The following is a 22,649-nucleotide window of genomic DNA, read 5'->3' as shown; positions in this document are numbered from 1 at the left end:
ATCCTCTCTCTCCCTCTCTCTCTGCCCTTCCCCCATTCTTTCTCTCTCACTCTCTCTCTCAAAATAAATATTAAAGAAGAGAAACAAAAAATGAAATGCAATAAATGGGAGATACATTTCAGGGTGACTGTTGTTCATCAGACCTAGGGTATAACTTGTTCAAACTGGAACAGGCTCAAAATTTGTGTCTAAAGATAGTGCAGGACTCCATATCTGTTAAGTATTTTTTTCTTCTTGAGTTAACAGGCAGATGTGGTAAAAGCCAATGGGATCTCACTTTTATTATAAGATCCACAGTAATGCTGGCATATGGGTGAGAGTGAAAGCCAATATAGTAATATGTTTTTAATATGAAGGATTATACTGAAGACAGGTGTCTCTCTTAGTCATCTTAGCAAGGGTCTTATGTTTAGGCTGTTTGCTTAGGTGTAGAATAAAACCAAATCTGGGGTGCTGGGTGGCTCGGTCAGTTGGTTGTCCGTCTTCAGCTCAGGTCATGATCTCACGGTCTGCGAGTTCAAGCCCTGCGTCAGGCGCTGTGCTGACAGCTCGGAGCCTGGAGCCTGCTTCAGATTCTATGTCTCCCTCTCTCTCTGCCCCTCCCCCTCTCACACTGTCTCTCTCTCACTCTCAAAAATGAATAAACATTAAAATTTTTTTTTAAATAAAAAAATAAAAAAAAGAATAAAACCAAATCTGCCTGAATAAGGGGAAAAATATGTACAGACACATGTGTGTATGTATGTATGTTTTTATATATATATATACTATATATACATATGTATATGTACACACACACGTGTGCACACACACTTATAAATAGGCATAGTGTGTCTATGGAAAGATACATAAGAACCTGGAGATCATAGATGTCTCTCTGTGGCTAGGGAAAAGAAATGTGAGGAGACCTTTTCTTCACTATTTATCTCCTTGTTTCTTTTAATGTTTTGGACAGAATGCAGGGTAAGAGAGACAACAGACTGGGATCAGTAGAGATTGTCTGTCATGTTCTTGAATTGAGGAAATAAGGGCCTGAATGAGAAAAGAAGGGGTGGGTGCTGAAGTCGTAAGAATACTTGCCTGGTCTTGTGATAACCAAATGTGGCAGGAAGGTGGGGTGGCAGTAGGTACTGAGGGAGAGGCTGGAGGGCAGTGGTCAGAGATGACTCTTTGCTTTCTAGCCCAGGTTAACAAATCTGAGAACACCGTGAGAACACTGAGGAGGGTGGATTACAAAAGAATAAGTGGCAGGGGTAGAGGTGGAGGAGTTGGAGGCAGAAGTTGTAGTTCGCTTTCCTTCTGACCCAAAACTCATTTTTGCTGGTCATATCATGTGTCTTATCATCCACAGCTTCTGGTCTTGTGAGATGATGGAGTGGCTTCTGGAAATCTCAGTGATGCATCCTGGTGGTGGGAGGCACCACCTCAGAGGGTTGAGGGAGTGTAGTGCAAAATGTGCTGTAGGCACTCAACCAACCAAAATGGTATTTCTTCTATGGCTGAGAAGCAAAGGGGCAGAGGGGCTGATGCTTTGCAAAACTTCCCCCAGCTCTGTCACTTACTAATTTAGTGACCTTGGGTTAATCACTTTGACCACTCTATGTGTAAGTTTCTTCATCAACAGAATGGTCATTATATCCCGATACCTCACAGGGTCATTGTGAGGAATAAATGAGATAATGAGTTTAAAAGTTTAGAAGAGTGCCTGGTACAAGGTAAATACCAGTAATGTTAACTAGTAGTGTTATACTTAATGACATCTTTTAACTGTTCTTGGCTTTTCTTCCCCCAGACTTGGAACACAGAAAATATGGAGAATTTAATATACAGAGGAAGGATGTTTTCACCAGAGGCACATTAATGTTTCATTCAATCTTTGAACAAATAGTTTTGAGGTACTCTTAGGTGCCTAGGATTCATTGGTAAAGAAATTAGACACATTGCTGCCCTCACAGAACCTAGAGGTTTTTTTTTCCCCAGAATTTCCATGGGTCATCTCACATGTAGCAATATATACTAAGTGCATGCTATATGCTAAGTGAATATACATATATGTGTGTGTATGCATTTATTCATTTTTAGTTGAGATATAATAGACATATAACATTGTACCAACTTTAGATGTACAACATAATGGTTTGATATATGTATAGATTGTGAAATGATTGCCACAATAAGTTTTGTTAACATCCATCACTACATATAGTTACAAACTTTTTTTCTTGCAGTGAGAACTTTTAAGATTTACTTTCTTAGCAACTTTACAAATATACAATACAGTTATATGCATTTATTTTATAATCAGGGTATTTTAAGGAATATTTTACATTAAGATTTTGTTTAATGTATATATGAGCACATAATTTAAAATTACAGAATATAAAAGTTACAAACTGAAAACCAAGTATCCCTTCCCTAACTCCAAACTTCCCAGTTGTCCTCAGAAAGAACCTCCCTTACTTGATTTTTTATGTCTCATGACTGAGATAAACATATAGAATCATATAAGCCCCCTTTTCTTATGCAATGGTTAGGGAAAGGGGAAGAGGAGGGTTTGGGATGAGTCAGAGGCCATTAGCTGACTGGAGAATGAGGCTTCCATAGAGACATTAAGAGGGAGAAAGTACATTAGGAAGACAGAGGAAGTAATATCAGACTACAAGGGTTGAGTAGTACCATTGAAGTAGAAGCAGAAAATGGAGACTTTTAAATCAATTTAAGAAAAATTTATTAAGAACTCACTATACGAAACATGTTAGAAACCAACAAGATGCTTATGGCCTAATGAAGCAAATGCAGGGAAGAACACACAAATGGTAATATTACAAGGACAAGCATGGCTAGTACAGCTGTCTACAACCTTCTAGATTCCTTTATGTAGAATAAGAAGAAATATTTCTGTGGGTTGGGCCTCCCAAAGTTCTCTCTTGGTTTGGACTGAGGCTGCCTCGTCCCTTAGTGATGCTGCTTTAGAGCCAGGGTCATCTGACTCATCTCTACTGGGCTAGTATAGTCCTCTCGTGTACCCAGTTTCCCCATCATTTATAATGACATATAGACAGTCCTCAGATATAAATTTGCCAGCCCTGATCTTGGCCAGCTGATCTCTCCTTAGGGCACCTACCAGCTAAGTTGGCCTTTAGATGATTTACATCTTGGTCCTCCTGATTCCACTCTAGCTCTTTGTGTCTCAGAAGTAAGTTGAAAGTCCTAAGCTTCCTTCCATTTATCCCATTATCAAGATGATAGCTCTTCCTCCCCTGCTCTGCCTGCAGCCAGATGAAACATCACAATAACTTGATTATTATCCAAACTTCTCACCAACCACCATGGAAGCTGCTGTCTGTCTTAAGTCCTTTTGGACAGACTGTCTACCTGTTGCTAATCCCAAGGTTTGTCAGAGGACTGGACAGACAGGACATTCATGTGCATCTCTGTTGTCAAGATCTTTCATTTTTTTTCTCTTTTGAGTGTTGTGATCTCTCAGTTGGCTCTTGCATAGTTGCCCTGGATCATCATCTCAGTCATTTCTTTCAAGAAGAGAAGTAGGTTCACAATGCGCAGTGCTTGACCCAGTGTTCTCTGCTAAGGCTTATCTATAGCTTGTTCCGCAGGCGGATCCTTCTCAGGTTAGCAAGGGCCCAGATAGAAGTGGATCCAGGATCCAGAGCTGATTCCATCTTCATTGTTCTTAATTTTCCAAATTTTGAGTTGGTCTGCTCATCATTGTCAGCACGCCAAGCCACCATTTTCCTACTGATCTTCACAGAGGGACAAGAGCTCCTCAGCAGTGATTTTCTCAGGGCATAGTAATTACATTATTATAGTACACATCTCTTTATGTTTCAAGATATTAATAGCAATACTATAAAAGCCATAAAATATATAGCTCCCACAAGACTGAAGAGGTAGTTATTCAGTCACAAATATACAAGATAGAATGAGGCACTACCTTAGAATTATCATAGATAAAAGCCATTATTCCAGTAATTGGGAGTTCTACATAAAACACAATTTATAAAATTAAGAAAAGAAGGCTGAATGTGAAACAGGAGGTGTTAGTCTTAAACATTATTCCTGAGCCAGGAGCCAGTCAGGTGAGCTTGGCGCACAAATTTGCTCTGAAATGAAAAGAAGCAGTTAAGGTCTGCTCCTGAGGTAGGGAGCAGAGCTGGCATTACAGGGTGGCTTTCTCAGATGGAGTCCTGGAACCTCCACTATTATTAATGGTAATAATAATATTAATAGACAAAAAAAGGTAAGCCCAAAACTTGAAGGGAAAGGCATATAAACAATAGACAGTTATATGGACTTTATTCTTTAATTAAAAATGTGTAGTACTTTTGTCGCCTGAGGCTGTCTTCAAAATGTTAACACACTGGGCTTCATCAGATCTCTCAGGTACGTGGTATGGTACTCTGGAAAAACAGAAAGAAAAAAAAATGGGTGAGATTTCACAATACAGCCACTTTATTTTTCTAGATTCCAGTGACAGGGTAAAATATAGGGGGCCACTGCAATAGCAATAAGGAGAAACAAACTATTGAAGAGAGAGAAGGGGATGTGCTGTTCATGCTTCCTTCAATTAACTATCCTTTATTTTAATCTGGGCCTGCCCCTGCCATGTGTTGATTCCTTGCTGCCTTCTCTCTGTAGGCTCTTCTGGCTATTTCTGAACTGGGTCTGTGAGGACAGGCAACATCTTAGCACCTGGGCTCATCATCCAGGATTCCTAGATTCACAGCAGCTTATGCATTAGGTCAATGCTGAGCACTCTGGGGGCTGTGCATCCTGGGGTTATGACTGTATCTTTGTGACCAGGTGTTTGACTTAGGATTGCTTTGACCCTATGACTGTGTGGCCAGAGCCTTGATATTCTTGAGAGCCCTGTTTCTCAGGGAGGATGGAGTACAAATAATCTGATTTCATCATGTTGTGAAAGAACTCATCACCAGGAATCCTTATGCACTCTTCATGCATACATTCATTCTGTCAACAAATATTTGCTACAATAGCCAAGATATGGAAACCTAAGTGTCCACTGATAGATGAATGGATAAAGAAATTGTGGTAATGTACATACAATGGGATATGATTCAGCCATAAAAATGAATGAGCATTTTGCCATTTGTGACAACATGGATGGACTGTTTTTGTTTTTAGTTTGAATAAATTGAATTTAAAAACAACTGAAAACTTGAACTCTTAATAAAAAAGCACTTCATCATATTTTGTCTACTTTAGCCCCTAGTATGTGGACAAAAGATAATATAAAGAAAAGGATATACACATTTCCCCTGTGTCATATATAGGATTGCTTATTTAGATTTGATTACGTAAAAAATCTAGAAAGAAAGCAAATAAACGAAAAAATAAAAATCAAACAACTTATAATACTGCTCAGCTGAAAGCAAATGTAAGAGAAACTAAGCCCTGATGAATAGCATTTACTTTTCCATGAAACTCTTTTTCAACATGTTATATATTTACCAAATCACTACCATGTAAATGTTATGAATACATCCCATTATCTGTAAATCGGTAGATGTCATGAAAATTATAACTATAGAAAATTGTTATTATTATAAAAAGGCTACTTTCTATGGATTAAAAAATATCTGCTACTATAGTTTCATAATAGAAAAAAATTATTGAGCACTTACTATATGCCAGGCACTGAGCTGGGTGCTAGCAGCACAATGATAAGCTTAACTGTTATGGTCTGTACCCTCCATAAGTGTGTACTTCACAGAGGTTAATAATGTAACTGCACAAAAATGTAAGTATTGCCTGGTGTTATGAAGATAAAGCATAGGGATCCATATGATTCTATAACAGGTTAGCATAATCTAGCTTAAGAATGGGTTTTTTAGAACTGCAGCTCGAACCAAGATGTGAAGAATGAGTAAAGAAGTGGCAGAAGAACATTCCAAGTAGAGGGCACAGCAGATGCAAAGACACTGAAGTTACAGGGAACATGTTATCTCTCCTCACTTATTTATTCATTCCATACATGTAGGATTCCCACTAGTCCAGGCATCGTGATAGGTACCGAGGTTACCATGTGAATCGTATACAGCACACACACACCACACAGACCACCTTTGGTGTTAATTTTTTACTTTACCATGACTGAGCTTGCCATGTCCCTTGAGCATTGTGTACTGGACATCCTGCCATCCATTTATAGCTAGAACATTTCCTTCTAGATCCTGACTAGTCTCATTTTCCTTTCTTTCTTCATTCGTTCATGTTTGCTAAGGGCTCAGCATGCCTCAGATTCAACTGATGGTCAAGTTATAAATTCTCTGGAGATGGTACCTCTTTCAGCAATGTTGTAAGGTCAAGACTCACCTTTCGTTGGTCTGTTTGCTCTCTTTTCTCTCCCCTTTGATGGTTTCTGAAAGAGACCAAAATAACTTTAGAAAATGTATTGCCTTATAGACACTAAACGAGGGAAAGTTTGAAGAGAATCCAGTCCTAGGACTCAAAGAGAAATCATGTGCCTATACACGTGGAAAAGATGGTTACTTGATGCAATTTCAGGGGGACTGAGAAGGCGTTTTTTTGCATCCAAAAAGCAAATGCTTTCCTTTATTCACTGTGTCTTAAGTTCTAATATTGGAAATAGACTTTTCACATATAGCTCTACCCTTTACTAAAATAAAAATACTACTGGGAGGGGTAACACATTTAGTTTTAGCAATCATTTAGTGATTGGAAAAGTTTTCAATCCTTTTCTGAAAGTAAAGGTTTAGAAGAAGGAATAAAAGGAAATCCTGAATATGTTGATGCCTAAATGATTGAGTCAGCTGGCACTACCCAATATTATACAATGTGGCATGGATGGGCCTAAATGGGAAATCTCTAGCTGGCTAGATCTCCCAAAGCCTGAGTTGCTACTGATATGGGCTTACCACTGATGCAACTTGGAGTATGAATTCCTTTAGGCTGACTGTTGTGATAGTGCTTTTGTCTCACTCAGAATCTTGCAACAGGGATTGTTAACCTGGATGTCCATAGAGAACTTTAGGGAGTAAAACAATACCCTTGATGGGTTTTAACGCTTCCTAGCATTGGCAGTTCTGGTGTGTGTGTGTGTGTGTGTGTGTGTGTGCGCGCGTGTGTGTGTGTGTTTAAAGATAATCAGCTTTACTGAGGGATAATTAATATACAACAAAATCCAGTGATTGTCTGTATAGATTTTTATGAGTTTAGCAAATGTATGCAGTCAAGTAACTACCACCATAACCAAGATATAGAACATTTATATAAGCCCCAGTAGTTCCCTCCTGCCCCTTTTCAGTCAATATTTTCCCCTATCCCATCCTCTGATAACCACTGATCTGGCTAATGTCACAATAGTTTTGCTTTTTTAAAATTTCATAATTCCAAAGGATCATAAGTGTGTGGTCGTGTGGTCTTTTTGTGCCTGGTCTCTTTCTCCTAGCATACTTCTTTTGAATTTATACATGTTGCATGTTACTAGTAGTCTGTTCCTTTCTATAGCTCAGCAGTATTTCACTGTATGAATATACCACCATTTGTTTATCCATTTACCAACTGATGGAAATTTAGGATACCAGACTTTCAGTATTTCAGCTGCTATGGACATTTGTGTATGTATCTTTGTGTAGACATATGTTTTTATTTCTCACAGGTAAATATCTAAGATTTCTGGGTTGTGTAGCAGTGCATGAGAGTTTCAATTGCTTCACATCCTCTCCAGCCCTTGATATTTACCAGTACCTTTAATTTTAGCCATGTTAGTGAGTGTGTAGTGGTATCTCATTATAGCTTTAATTTGTATTTCCTTAATGACTAATGACGTTGTGACTGTCTGACTGTGCTCATTGTCCATTTGTATATTTTCTTCTATGAAGTATGTGTTCAAGTCTTTTGCTCCTAGCCTTTTGTTAAATGGATTGTCTTCTTTACTAGGTAGTAATTTATAATTATATATTCTGGATATATAGTATATAAGTTCTTTTCAGATATGTATTTGGAAACATTTTCTCCCAGTCTGTGGCTTGACTTTTAATTTTTTTAACAAAGTCAAAGGGCAAAAGTTTTTTAATTTTGATGAAGTCCAGTTTATCAATTTCTACTTTTTTTTGTTTTTTTAATATTTATTTATTTATTTTTGAGAGACAGAGCACAAGTGGGGGAGGGGAAGAGAGAGAGAGAGAGAGAGACACAGAATCCGAAGCAGGCTCCAGGCTCTGAGCTGTCAGGACAGAGCCCGACGTGGGACTCAAACTCACATATCATGAGATCATGACCTGAGCCGAAGTCAGACGCTTAACTGACAGATCCACCCAGGCGCCCCCAATTTTTACTTTGTGCTTACTGTATCCTATCTAAGATTTGCCTAACCTAAGATCAAAAAGATTTTCTCTGATTTTTAAAAATCTCTTAATTTTAGCTCTTATTTTTAGGTCTATGATCCATTGCAAGTTATGTTGTGTGTGTCAAGGTTCATATTTTTCCATGTGGGTATCTAATTGTCCCAAAACCATTGTTGAAGAGACTATCCTTTTCTGCATGGAATTACCTTAGCTCCTTTGTCCAAATCAGTTGACCATATGAGTTTACCTTTTGATTATCCCTCTTGTTTCATTGGTTGGTATGTCTGTGCTTTCACTAATACCACGCTGTCTTGATTACTATAGCTATATAGTAAATCTTGAAATAAGGTAGTATAAGTCGTCCATTTTTATCTTGTTTTTTAGAATTGTTTGGCAATTGTATGTCTTTCACACTTCCATATAACTTTAAAATTAGCTTTTTAATTTCCACTAAACAGCCTGCCAGTATTTTGATTGGTATCTCATTGAATCCACAGATCACTTTGGGCCAAACTGATATCCTAATATCTACTCTTCTGATCCATGAACATGGCATATTTCTCCAATTATTTAGGCCTACTTTAATTTAGTCAGTAGTAATATTTTTCAGTTTTTGGTGTACAGGTCTTGTACTTATTTTTAAAAATTTACTCCTAACCTTTTAATATTATTTGATGCTACAGTAGCATTTATATTTAAATGGTATTTAAAATTTTTTTCAGTGTCCAACTTGTTTGTTGTTAGTATGTAGAAATACAACTGATTTTGATTTTGTGTATTGACTTCGTATCTTGAGACTTAGCTACACACAATTAGTTCTAATAGCTTTTTATGGATGCCTTGGGCTTTTCTATAAACATGATCATGCTATTTTTGAAAAAAAGACAGTTTTTCTTCTTCCTTTCCAACACGTGTGCCTTTTCTTTCTTTTTCTAGATTTTGCACTGGCTAGGACCGCCAAGAAAATTTTGAATAAATATAATACATTTAAATGTGGTATCTTTTCCTCATTCCTGATCTTATGGAGAAAACAGTCAGTCTTTTATCATTAAATATGATGTTAACTGAAGGTTTTGGTATATGTCCTTTGTCAGGCTGAGGAAGTTCCTCTATATTCCTACTTTTATGAGAGTTTTTCTTTCTTTTTGAAAATTATGAATGAGTATTAATTTTGCCAAATGCTTTATCTGTATCCACTGACATGATTACATGGCTTTTCTTTTTGGTTTGCCAATATGGTGAATTTTATTGCTTGATTTTTTAATATTGAGCCTATCTTATATTCCTGGAATAAACCCCACTTGATCATGATGTATCATACTTTTAATATATTGCTAGACTTTAGTTGGTAATTTTGTAAAGCATTTGGCCATTTATGTTCCCAAGGCATATGTGTAGTTTTCTTTCCTTATCAGAGCAGTCTGGAAACTGACTTTAAGTAGTAGTTTGGGGGCAATCATACAGCTCATCTCATCTTTTCCCTTCTTTCAGGGATTACAGTTTTCTACAGCTTGTTGTTGTCCAAAGTTTGAAAACAGTTGTTTCATATTTTGTCTGATTTCCAGTTGTTTACAATATGAGGGAAATTCCTGTAGCAGTTCATCCTACATGGGAGGAAGAAGTTTATATCTTCTATATAATTTTAAAAATTTAATAAATTTAAAAAATTGTTAATTTTTACAACTCAGTCATATTTCCTTACATCTTCTTATAATCATGCACTGAGATGCCCTTTGAAGCCACAGTTAAGTATGATATTTGTACTCTATGGCAGTTCTTCAGATATTTGAAGGGAACACCTGTCCCATTCCCAAAGCTTCCTTTCTGGCTAAGCATCCTCAGTTACTTGAACTATTTCTTATTTGACTGAACTTCTAGACACTTTATATATCTGGCTAGGTTTTGTTTTTGTCAAGGTTCCTTTTTTAAAAATAATGCTTATAGCTGAATACAGTTTTTCAGATGTCTGTGGACCAACATAGAATATTTATATTGTCCTTTCATACCCATGACAAAATCATCACCATTTAAAAAAAAAAAAGCTTCTATTTTAAAATGAAAGCGGACAACAAAAAAGCAGATTCTAATCTTGTGTATTTGATTACAAATTTAGCATTCTGAAGGCCAGATGTGATGATATCACCAACTTTCAGTTTTTAAGTCCTGTGAAGGTTTCTGTCTAAATAGTGGTTAAAATTATTTATTTCAGAAAAGACACTTGCCCTTTAAGAAATCATTCCTGAAAGAGCTGAGACTCTTCCAGGTTTGGTGGAGGGAGGCAAACTGTAAAAACTGTTGGTTGCTAGGGCTCTATTACATACAGATTTCAGTCACACAAGACCCAAATGAGGAAGTAAAACTTCAGGAGGAGCTATTTTTAGTCTCTCTCCCCAATGGGTAAGCTGATAGGGTAACTTCTGATTGGGAAAAGACAGTAATTCAAGGTTACAATTTCTCATGCCTAATCTGCTTTGTTTGACAAATCAAAAAAGAGAAGAGAGATTAGAAACCAGCTAGAAGAACTGTGGCATTTCCCTTTTATTCATTTAACAGCCTGAACAGAGTAAATCTGGACGGTTGGGGCATAGAAAAAGTATAATTACCGAACAAACACTGCAAAAGACTTCTGATGCCAAATTATTTAGCTAGAGGGCTGTCTCCTCTGAGAAACAGATTAATATTGGATTAGGAGGAAGCTCCATTTTTGGAGAAATTCCTACTGGTTATCAGTAAGTTTGTGTCTCTGTGGATGGATCATGACTGCTTCCATGTCTATTTGTCAGCAGAATTTAGTTCCTTGTGGTTTTATGACTGAGATCTCCATTTCCTTGCTGGCTTTCAGCTGAGGGCCAGTTGCAGATTCTAGAGGCCACCCACATTCCTTGCGTCACGGCCCCTTCTCCATCTTCAAAGCTAGCAATGATGGGTTAAGTCTGTCTCAACCTTTGGATTTCTCCTTCTTACATCTCATCCCTCTAACCCAGCCTGGGAAAGATACTCTGACTCATGTGATTAAATTGGGCCCACCTGGGTAATTCAGGATTATCTCACCATCTTAAAGTCATTACCTTAGTTACATATGCAAAGTCCCTTTTGCCATGTGAGATAACATAATAGGTTCTGTGAATAGTATGTGGACATCTTTTTGGGGACATTGTTTAGTCTATCATATAGGCAGTGCCAGAGGTATCCACAAGGCAACGTGCAGACATTGCTGAACTACAGAACCCAAATTTACAAACACATCTACATAGCATGGTTACTTGGAACATGTCCTCCTCCAGTGATATCAAGACTCTTCTCTTTGACCAAACTCACTAGCACAGGTGATTGTCTGATCAAACTTTCCCTAGAAATATTCTTTATCACATTCTTGGGAGGAAGAGGTCATATATGTGCTATGTTCTCTTGTTATTTTCTGCCTTTTATCATTCATAGCTCAGTTTGACTATTTCATATGCATACACACAGCTTCTTTTTTTCTTTTCATATTTTTATTTAAATTCTAGTTAGTTAACATACAGTGTAAAACTGGTCTTAGGAGTAGAATTCAATGATTCATCACTTACATACAAACCCAGTGCTCATCATAACAAGTACCCTCCTTATACCCATCACCCATCTAGCTCATCCCCCACTCATCTCCCTCCATTAGCCTCATTGTCAACAATAGCCAAGCTATGGAGAGAGCCCAAATGTCCATTGACTAATGAATGGATAAAGAAGATGTGATATGTATATACAATGAATGGATAAAGAAGATGTGGTGAAATATTACTCAGCCATCAAAAAGAAGGAAATCTTGTCATTTGAAATACAAAGCTTCTTGAACCCCCGTTCAACTTCTTTCATGTATACACACACATCCTCTTTAACTCTACAGTCTATTCTCCTGAATTTTTCTGATTTCCTCTTGGGGGGAAGAAACATTCTTACTCTCCTTTTCTCCATTTCTTCTTTGTTTCATTTGTGAGCTAATCATTCCAAAGTAAAAGAAAATTTAGGAAACAGCTTATTTTCAAGCTGAAGCCTGCTTCTGCACATTTAGCTAATTCTAAATTGCAATGAGATTGAAAGAAAAAGCTCAAAATTGTCACCTTGAGAAGTCAAAGCTTTGATAACCACGATATATCTCTACATCTGACCCTGTGTTCTGAATTTTACACTTTCATATCATAGAAATCTATTATTATATCAACACACTACATACTTTGGTGGTTTGAATGACTCTACCATAGGCTCAGTATTCATTTATTGAAATTGGATAATCAGTCCCCAATTTCCTGTGTTGTTTTGTTTTAATATAGCAGGATGATGGGTTGTCCGGGTGGCTCAGTCAGTTGAGTGTCAGACTCTTGGTTACCACTCAGGTCATGATGTCACAGTTTGTGGGATTGAGCCCTGCGTCAGGTTCCCTGCTGACAGTGCAGAGCCTGCTTGGGATTCTCTCTCCCTCTCTCTCTCTGCCATTCCCCAGCTCATGCTCTCCCTCTTGTTCTCTCTCAAAATAAATAAATAAACTTAAAAAAATACACATAATAGGATGCAATGAATGACTGCTAATGTTATCCATCTATTTTCTAGTGGATCTTATAATCAGTACACTGACTGAGCCAGCCAGGTGACCCAAAATTTTATTTATTTATTTATTTATTTATTTATTTATTTAAGTTTATTTATTTATTTATTTATTTATTTATTTATTTAAGTAATCTCTATACCCAATGTGGGCCTCAAACTCACAATCTTAAGAGTCCCATGCTCTTCTGAACGTCAGAATGGCTAAAATTAACAACACAAGAAAGAACAGGTGTTGGCAAGGGTGCAGAGAATAGGGAATCCTCTTGCACTGCTGGTGGGAATGCAAACTGGTACAGCCACTCTGGATAACAGTATGGAGTTTCATCAAGAAGCTAAAAATAAAACTAAACTGTGATCCAACAATTGCACTATTAGGTATTTACCCAAAGGATACAAAAATACAGATTTGAAGGGGTACATGCACTCCAATGTTTACAATAGCATTATCTACAATAACCAAACTATGGAGAGAGCCCAAATGTCCATTGACTAATGAATGGATAAAGAAAATGTGATATGTATATACAATGAAATATTACTCAGCCATTAAAGAATGAAATCTTGCCATTTGCAATGATGTAGATGGACATAGAATATATTATGCTAAGCAAAATAAGTCACTCAGAGCAAGACAAATACCAAATATCATGTAATTTCACTCATTTGTAGAATTTAAGAAACAAAACAGATGAACATATGGGAAGGAAGGGAGTAAAGAGAGAGAGGAAAACAAACCACAAGATGCTCTTAATGATAGAAAACAAACTGTGAATTGACAGGGGGAGGTGGGTGGGAGATGGGCTAGATGGGTGATGGGTACTAAGGAGGGCACTTATGATGAGCACTGGGTGTTGTATTTAAGTGATGACTAATTGAACTCTACTCCTGAAAGCAATATTGCACTGTATGTTAACTAACTAAAATTTAAATTAAAAATTATAAATAAATAAAATCATTTGTGAACATTAAAAAAAAATCAGTATACTGAAATCTTAAATAAGATGCTGATCTGAAGCATTTACTCATCTGACACTTTTTACCAAAGTGAGTAAGAAGGTTACCTAATTATTACCACCAACCAAACTTCTACTACAGGCATTACTGATATAAAGTCCAACCTTACTCTACAACTTTGCCCAAACCAGCCCAAACCACAAAGAAGCATAAGATTATTATAAAGCCAGGTGCAACTTTGTCCCCCATTAAGCACAGGGCCACTTTTATAAAAGTCAATGAGGAGGCTGCTCAATGCAGTGCTATTTATAATAGCAAAACTATGGGAACATCCTAGGTGTCTACCAATATGGAGTTAGTTAAATAAATTAAGGTATATCCACAAAATGGAATATCTCACAGCCATTTAAAATGATGCTGTAGAAAAAAAATAAATGATGCTATAGAATGATACTTACTGACATTAAAAATTTTCTTGCTACATTTAGTACAAATAAGTTAGAAAACAGTACATGTGGTATTATCCAAACTGTGAAAAACAGTCCTATAATATTATTCCAATTATGGAAAATAACATAGATTCCAGAAAAATCTGGAATATATACACCAAAATGTTGTCTACATAACTATTTCTTTCTTGTGGAACTATCGATGATTTTTACTTTCAGTATAATTGGTAATGGGTATGTAATACTTGGTAATCAATAAAAGTTAATATTATTTTTATAATATTATTTTATATTATATTTTATTTATTATTATTTTTATAATAATATTATTTTAACAAGTCAAGGGGGAACAATTCATCCCACTTTCTTTTCCTCAGAAACCTAGACTTTTAGAGATGAGAAGGTGAATCTTATGGTCATCTAATTCTCCCCTCCTCCCACCAAGCTTCCCTGCTTGAACTCTGCCAGGTCCATAATCACTAACATTTAGAAGTGTTTTCACCATTTTACTTCATTTAAATGTTCACAGTGAACTCATGAAGTGAGGTAGGTAAAGCAAGGAATAATCAGCTTTGTCTGGAAACCAGAAGTACCTTTGTAAACCTTAGAAATGTTGCCTCTCCTAGAAATCCAGAGCAATGTTGAGTCCCATCTATATGGGCTACAAACTCTGAGGGAAAACCTTTTCCTCCAGCCACTTGCTGACTTTTTGCCAGTCTGAGCTCAGTCAATGAGCTCCAGAAGGCAGCTGATCAGGAGGTAGCTGCAAAATAGCAATCTGTAGAGAGGACAAGCACTGACTCACCACATTCATGAGAGGGGCCAGGCTGCTTCTTCTTCCTTTTCCTTAGTGTTTTAAAGGACACCATCCCACAAAAAACAACAAACATTACAAGTACAGCCGCAATCCAGAGGAAGTGGCCTTGTTCAGGGTCTTTATCCTTAGGTTGTGCATCTAGAAATGACCACAAGTTTTCAATCAGCCAGGAAGGTTGATTATAAAAGGTTTATAATTACTGTTGTCTTCATTTACAAGTCAACATCTCCCCAGGGTTCTACTGCCAGAGGAGCCTGAAATCCACAATCTGAAGCCATAGAAAGCCCGAGTCACAGGGCCTCACAGCTAAGAACCAAGCCATTGCTCCTGGCCAAATGCTTGGACTAAGCTACCTTCTCTTCCCAGAGATTGGGATGACAAGGACTGTGATCTAGAAGAAGAGTGTCAAACTGGCCCTTGGTTCTGTGCATGGATATGGTACCCATGCTGAAGGTTTTGAATGTATAGTCATCTGTGCAGCAGCATGCTTCCTCAGCCCAGGCATAGTCAAACCCTGGGGTCCTGAAGTTTCCCTTATAATAATTTTTCCATCCACTATCATCTGTAGATCAGGTGTCAGACATACCTCACTTGGACAAATATAACAGCTTCCTATCTCCAGTTTTGCTTGTTTGTTTATTTGTTTCTTCCACTGAGGTCATAGTGGAAAAAGCAGGGCTTTCAGAATGTATCACCTACTAGAAAACCTTTGATATCTTTTCATGCCCTGAGGAAACCGGTTTAGAATCAGCTCCTGGGAGGTCAGGACATTCTTTCCTGCATGGGGACTTCTAAGTTTCTACAAAGTTGAAAAACAGACTTTGGAGAGAAAGCTTATAACTGAGTGGCCCATTTTATAGACAATTTATGGGAATGATTTCAATAGTTAATCTCAAATTACAGGCAAATAGGAACCATTGACCTATTAGTTTAGCTGCAATTTGTGGATCCATACCTTGTTCCTAAGACATTAAGAAAAGGAGTTGCTGCCATTACAGGCCATATTCAACACTTTTTTGAGTCTGTCCCAGTTTATCCCACTTGAGCCTGTTTGGCATTCCCAGTGTAGAGAAGTTATACTTGATAACATGGAGACTGCTACCTTTTGACACTCAAAAAGATTCCTTGATTCAGGGTCTACTCAATTTCTGATCAAGCCATAGAACAGGGATACAGAGAGGCAAGCCCTGGCTTCCTGAGGCAGCTAGAGCTAAAACATTTCTGAATATGGTGATAGCTGGGAAGGTTTTGACAGTAGTGGAGAAACAGCAGAAAGGTGAGACATGATGAAGCTACAGTGGTGGTAATGCCCTGTTCATTTGTAGACTGTGGGAGGCATGGCAGAGGAAGCCATGGCAGAAGGCCCCAAGGCATGTTAGGTGTGGTGGTATTGCTGGCTCCAAACAGGTGCTGAACCTCAGGGATAGCTTAGGAGAGGCTACTATTAGGCCAACAGAGGTTACAGTGAAGCAACCAGGACAGGCTATGTGGCCTATTTACTGGACTCTCAGAGGCAGAAGTGTCTTAGCAGGAGGAAATCAGTAGAAGGAAAGGATTGGGCCACCGGTAAAGCTTATTGGCCCCAAGGACTGTCCATAAGAATGTGTCCATGGACCAAGTTATGTTTGAACAATGAGACACCAGGAGAGAGGAAACAGCAGGGTTAGAGGATTAAGAAAGAAGTTGAATGGATGCCTTAGAAGAGGAAAAAACCAAAAGGGAGAATTGGAGAAGGGGCCAAGGTAAGCAGAAGGCAGACGTGTGGGAAAAGGGGTCAGGATCAGAAGCAGCCATAAGGGCAGTGTGGGTACAGGGTCCCTTTATTCCAGGAGAGAATCTTGGAGTTACTGCTCCTCACAAGTGAAGTCTCAAATATGGATACATTTCTTCCAGGGCAAAGCCAGACTTTAAAATGTCAGGCTCGTATTAGCAGACACTGCTTTATTGTCAGCCCTTTCCTCCAACTAGACTGGACCCTGTACTATACTGTCAACATGCCACAAGAACTTCTGCTTCTGAGTCTTTCCTTGATGCATATGCCCACACCACCACCTGTGCCCATATCAGATACTGTGAATTGATTGTGGTCCTCTCACTTTTCTTTTTTAATGTATGTTTATTTTTGAGAGGGAGAGACAGAGTGCAAGTAGGGAAGGGGCAGAGAGAGAGAGAGAGAGAGGGAGACACAGAATCTGAAGCTGGCTCCGGCCTCCGAGCTGTCAGCACAGAGGCCAACATGGGGCTCAAACCCACAAACTATGACATCATGACCTAAGCCAGAGTCGGATGCTTAACTGACTGAGTCACCCAAGCGCCCCGGTCTTCTCACCTTCTAAGCCTGGATGCTGAGAATTTTTCTTTCTGTTTAGGAAACCACTAGTCTGATGCCTGTCATCTCTTCACCATAATTTTAAAGCCCAGTTATCTTTTAAGATCCCATTTCCTTGAGGAAGAATTCCCAAGGAAGTTACCTACCTCTGAATGTCTATAAAACTGATTATCAGTCATTCTTGTTTTTAAATTTGGTCACATATTTCCATGGGATATGCTTTAGACTCTAATTCCAATCTTTTTAAAATCAAGTTTTCCATGTGTTTACATCATGGAGTTCTGATTCTATTAGAAGGTCCTTGAGGGCAGAGAGCATGTCTTATACCTTTCAGCTTTCATGTCTGCAGTCAACAATGTGTAGAATGGTTCTATACTCACAGCATGTACTGTTATGTATGAATGTATGTATGATGTGTGTGTGTTTGTGTGTATGAATGAATGGAAGAATTCTAGCCTGGAGGAATCTTGCATTTTCTGACTGAATTTCAAAATATTCTATCCAAAGGTAGCCCAAAAGACTGGGCTAAGAACATACTTCCTCAAGTGCAGCATGCGTTCATAGTTTCTGGGACCCTGCAGCACTCAGATGGAGAGGAGACCTCTGTCTGAGTCCTCCCTAATAGTACCAAAAAATGACCCCATTGGAGGTTTCCTGGCAAGCAAGGCACATTGAGTGATCTGCCTCAACCATTTGTGTATAATACCTGTTGAAAGAAATAGTCTTGGGAAGCAACTTTACCTATATTGAAAGGTAGGGAGAGCAGCATCTCCAGTGTCTCCAGTTTCAGGGCACAAAAGACGCTCACATTGTGTGCTTCAGGGACTGAAAAAGGCAAGCTGATAGAAACGTTGTACAGTTCTGTCACATTATTTTGAGATTTCTTCATGACAGTATCATACTTAGTAGTTGAATTCTCAGTGTTTAGCTGAAAATACATCTCCTTAGGTTCTGGGTAACCTTGTATAGATGAGCAGGTCAAATTTATGATGCCAGAATTTTCTGTTCTATTAGAAGTTACTGTTATTTCAGGTTGACTGAAGTTAGCTGAAAGCAGAATAAAGAGACAAAAAAAAATCAGTCTAAATTTAGATGTGTCTAGAAGACAACTGCAAATAACGCTCTGATCTGGGAACTCACTGGGGGCACATCTGGGAGCCTCCAGGTGTGTAAATTGTGGGCCTCAGTCCATGGTGAGAGCTTCATAATGACCCCACATTTATTTTTCAAGAATAGAGTTTTGGACTATGCTTACTTCCAGCTGACCCAAATCAGGGGGGTACTCTCTGAGTGAAAGGAGGGCTGAAATTGAGTCACCAAAGATTCACAATGAGGCCATTGTGCTGGAGAGTGGAGTCTTGGGAAGGAGAACTGGTGTGACTTTAGAACTCAGCCGTCTCGTGGGGTAGGTTCCAACTTGCCAGACTAAGGAAGCAGAAAGGGATTGACACCAGCCGAGTTTATGGTGCTGGCATACTCTGGGCCATATCTTCCAGAACCCCAAGCAAGATACTGGTAAGTGAGTGGATGGGGATTTTGGATTTAGAAATTCAGAATATTGGTTTTGGGCATAACTGTCAAGTTTTCTACATCATGTACAAGATGAAGGTCGAACCCAGCCATTTTTAGGGAAAATATATGATCTTGATAAACACAGAGATTCCCCTGCCTTGGTTTGCCATTCAGATTCCTGTGGCCATTGAGGATCACTGGCACCTAGCCCCTTCTGCCAGCCAGATCCCTGTTCTTCTTCAGTAGTCACTGGGTAGCTTTCAGGTTCTACATACTAATTTATAATTTAGTAGATTGCCTTTAACAGTGATTTGCATGTCATCTTTGTAAGTTTTGCTGTAAGTACCCTGTTTTTGTAAGTTTTGTAAGTACCCTGCCTATACTTTATGGAGTCTGTAGAAAGTGGGTTGCCATGGTGCTACCTACTTCGCCCTCCTTAACAATATCTGTGGACTCACAGGTTGGAAAAATGATTGTGTCCCACCTAAAACACACCATGTTTCTCAATGGTATCTGGCCATACTTTAAAAACATTGATTTAGCATGTGTACAAAATGTTCCAAAAGTCCTGCAGCCTACTTTAAATCACATAAAGCTTAAAGGGAGCAACTCATCATTCTATTTCTACTTTGCCTTTGCTTTAACTCTGTGTTTTCAAAATCAGTGTTGATCTGCCTTTTCCAGTTTCATTAAAAATTAATCTGAATCTAGTAATCTCACACCTGGGTATCTAACTGAGAGAAATGAAAACTTAACATTCACACAAAAACTTGTACATGTTTACAGAAGCTCTATTTATAATAGACCCAAAACAACTGTAATAGACTGAAAACAACCCAATGTCTTGCCATACACTGAGTGGATAAAATATAATACTCCTCAGCAATAGCAAGCAACAGGCTTTTGATACATGCAACAATTTAGATGAGTATCAAAGGCATTATGCTGAAAAAAAGAAGCCAATCTTTAAAGGTTACGTACTATGTGGCTCCATTTAAGTGACGTTTTCAAAAGTTAAGACTGTAGGATGCAAAACAGGAGTTATGCATATGGAGAGGATATGACAATAAAGTGATACAGCATGAGGAAAAATTTTTAGGGTGACAAAAATGTTTTATATCCTATTTGTAGTGGTGGTTACATAAATCTATACATATGTCAAAATCAACAGAGCTATGCATCAAAATAAAATAATTAATTTTACTGTATTATAATAAAAAAAACTGTAGTGATATGTAGACTTTTCAAGGCCTGGAAAAAAAGAGGAGCTGAATTGTCACTTTTGGGGATTATGTGTTCTGGGTTATTTCCCTTCGTCAACCAGGCTCTTGGTTGGTCAGCAAACAACTCATAAGTGACCTCCAGGTGGTTGAAGAAAAAACCCAGATCAATCAGCTATTACCTTTGCTAGTTGCTCTAGGCAAAGATTTAGTTGGTGAGAAATCTTGGACCAAAGGAAAAAATGAACATAAAAGAAATCTGAGGCCTATATAGCTTTGTAAACTTAGTAATGGCCAAATTACCCATGGTTTTCCCTTGGCCACATTAACTTTGTTCAGTTAGCTCTATTTTGCCCCCAAAGCAGATTCTTGGTGATCCTTCAGAAGCAATCTATAAAAAGTACAAGGACTTTCAGTTCCCTATTACCAAACCTTGCCTTCCCTTCAAATGGACTTCCCAGAAATGGCTGGCCCCTGCCTTCTCTCTCCAGGTACCACCCCCACCCCTCTCACCTCCCCAACCCTACCCCCTGCAACATTTCTCTGTTCATTGCAGTCTCATCTGAGAAGGTCAGGGATCTGAACATGCCCTTGATTACATACCAAGCACTGATAGGTCAGAACTCATTTGGTGCATGGGAACTAGTCCTTTGGGCCCTTTATAATGAATGAAACAGTGATATGTGCCCTTGTCCTTGATCTGAACATTGTGGAGTCTCAGGGTCCAGTTGTCCTTGTCAAAGCTTGTACGGCCCTTATATTTGAGATGAACATTTTGAGGGTTCTCTTTGCCTCTGAATATCTCATACAGAACCAGCTTATCCTGGTCCTGCCAAAATACTACCAGCTCATCCAGGCTTATGTTTTGAGAGTTTGTAAAATGGCATGGCAGTTCTCCAGTCTTGTTGAAATATGCTTGACTCTTCATGGAAGAAACACCTAAAAAAGGAAAGGTGGAGATTGGAGAAGGTGAAGCAAGAAGGAAAAAGAAAAAACAACTCTATTTATCTTTATACAATACCCAGATGCTATCTTACCAGTACAGATACTAAAGAACTAGATATTAAACTCCGGAATGTGCAATATACTGGCATCTGGAGAACGGGACCTTTGTTCTCTCTCACTCCACTGCTAACTAAAGTGGGCTTTGTGCAAACTGCAACCACTATGAAATGCACTTTCCTTATCAGTTTAATGAAGGGGTGGACTAAGTGTTCCAAGAATCTTTCAAGTACTATGGTTCTGTGAATTTAAATCCCAAGACAGGGAAAACCAGCAGAGTTAGATAATACATTTACATTCACCCATCTATTAACCTTCCTGTAACCTGAATATTGATTCTCTTCATTGTAGCTGTTACAAGGTCCATTACTTCTATGCCATCACCAAAAGTTCTCCCTTCCCTTCCCTATCCGCTTATCCCTTGGCCTGCTATAGTTGAAAGATTTCTGATAATAGCAACAAATTTGATACTCCCTCCCTTTCATTATGCCTTGATAGCTGGGTATTACGTTGAGTAATATCTTTGAAATTCAAACAGTTCCCTTTGTAGAGCTTCCCTCATGAATACTGCTTTCCATGGCCAGCTCGCCCAAGGATATAAAGCAGTTTGGAAATGACACGGTCAACCAAAGCCTCTATTTTCAGTGACCTCCCTAAGCTCTTTCAGGGATCAGAAGGAGAACTGTGCCAATATGATGGTTGTTTTGGGTTTGTGGTGGTCAAAAACCATTTAAGGTACATGAATAAAATCCTGGAAATGAATCATAGATGAGAAGGTGAGGATGTGCCTTTGGAGTACTGGGGAAACCCCAGGTACGAGAAACTTGCTCTTCCCCATATGCGTTGCCACTGGAAATTTTCACAACCCCTGGAGGACATGCTGGGAAAGTTCAGATAAAGGCTTTCACCCCTAAGCACATAGTGAAGTGTGGAAGGGATGTGGGCCACCTAACTCCTTAAATGTGATTGATTATAGGGTTTTTGTAGGACTTGTTCTGAGTCACAGAATTACGTATGAGTTGGCCAAGAAATTAAGTAGTAGTGGGTGAGAAGTGCAGGGTTAGTGGGAAATGAAATGCTGTTTCTTAGTTAATACGAAGTTAAATACCACCCTGGGGAGAATGTTAGGGTGGGTTTTGAATAAAGCTTCATCATTCAAGACTTCAGTGAAGAGATGTTGACATTAAGCTGGAAAGGAGAGCAGGTTGGTGAGAGAGATGAGAGGAGTTTCGTTTGAGGTGTTCTTTGAGGGTGGTGGGAGAAATTGAATTGATCTGATCAGTGGGTTCCTCTTCTAAGAGGGAGTAGGACATATAACAGTGACATGCACTTGGCAAAATTGAACTATTCAAAGTGTGGCCCAGTGAGAACACATAATCAAGAGGGTTGGGTGGTCTTGCACTCTAAGGGAAGAGGACTCTGGGCACTCTTGAGAGT

The 22,649-nt window shown here is 38.6% G+C and overlaps 2 protein-coding genes across 6 annotated transcripts in view; one reads left to right on the top strand and one right to left on the bottom strand.

Annotated features, from left to right (window-relative positions):
* ILDR1 (immunoglobulin like domain containing receptor 1) overlaps positions 1-22,649 on the top strand; it is a 290,612-nt gene that overhangs the window by 173,064 nt on the left and 94,899 nt on the right. The gene's annotated exons all lie outside the window — the stretch shown is intronic.
* CD86 (CD86 molecule) overlaps positions 2,712-22,649 on the bottom strand; it is a 94,690-nt gene continuing 74,752 nt past the window's right edge. For 3 of the 4 annotated variants that reach the window (XM_053220931.1, XM_015082292.3, XM_027060981.2), the window contains 5 exons: positions 20,814-21,149; positions 18,220-18,525; positions 15,138-15,287; positions 6,355-6,400; positions 2,712-4,418 (listed from right to left, as the gene is read on the bottom strand). In XM_053220931.1, coding sequence (XP_053076906.1) covers positions 4,325-4,418; positions 6,355-6,400; positions 15,138-15,287; positions 18,220-18,525; positions 20,814-21,149 — 932 coding nt within the window. In that variant the 3' untranslated portion in view covers positions 2,712-4,324. The remainder of the gene's footprint in view (positions 4,419-6,354; positions 6,401-15,137; positions 15,288-18,219; positions 18,526-20,813; positions 21,150-22,649) is intronic. The other variant, XM_027060983.2, reaches the window with a different exon arrangement.

Source organism: Acinonyx jubatus, chromosome C2 (genome assembly GCF_027475565.1).
Source record: "Acinonyx jubatus isolate Ajub_Pintada_27869175 chromosome C2, VMU_Ajub_asm_v1.0, whole genome shotgun sequence".
NCBI classification, from domain to species: domain Eukaryota; kingdom Metazoa; phylum Chordata; class Mammalia; order Carnivora; family Felidae; genus Acinonyx; species Acinonyx jubatus.
Note: the sequence above shows the minus strand (reverse complement) of the source record. Positions and strands in the feature narration are given on the sequence as shown.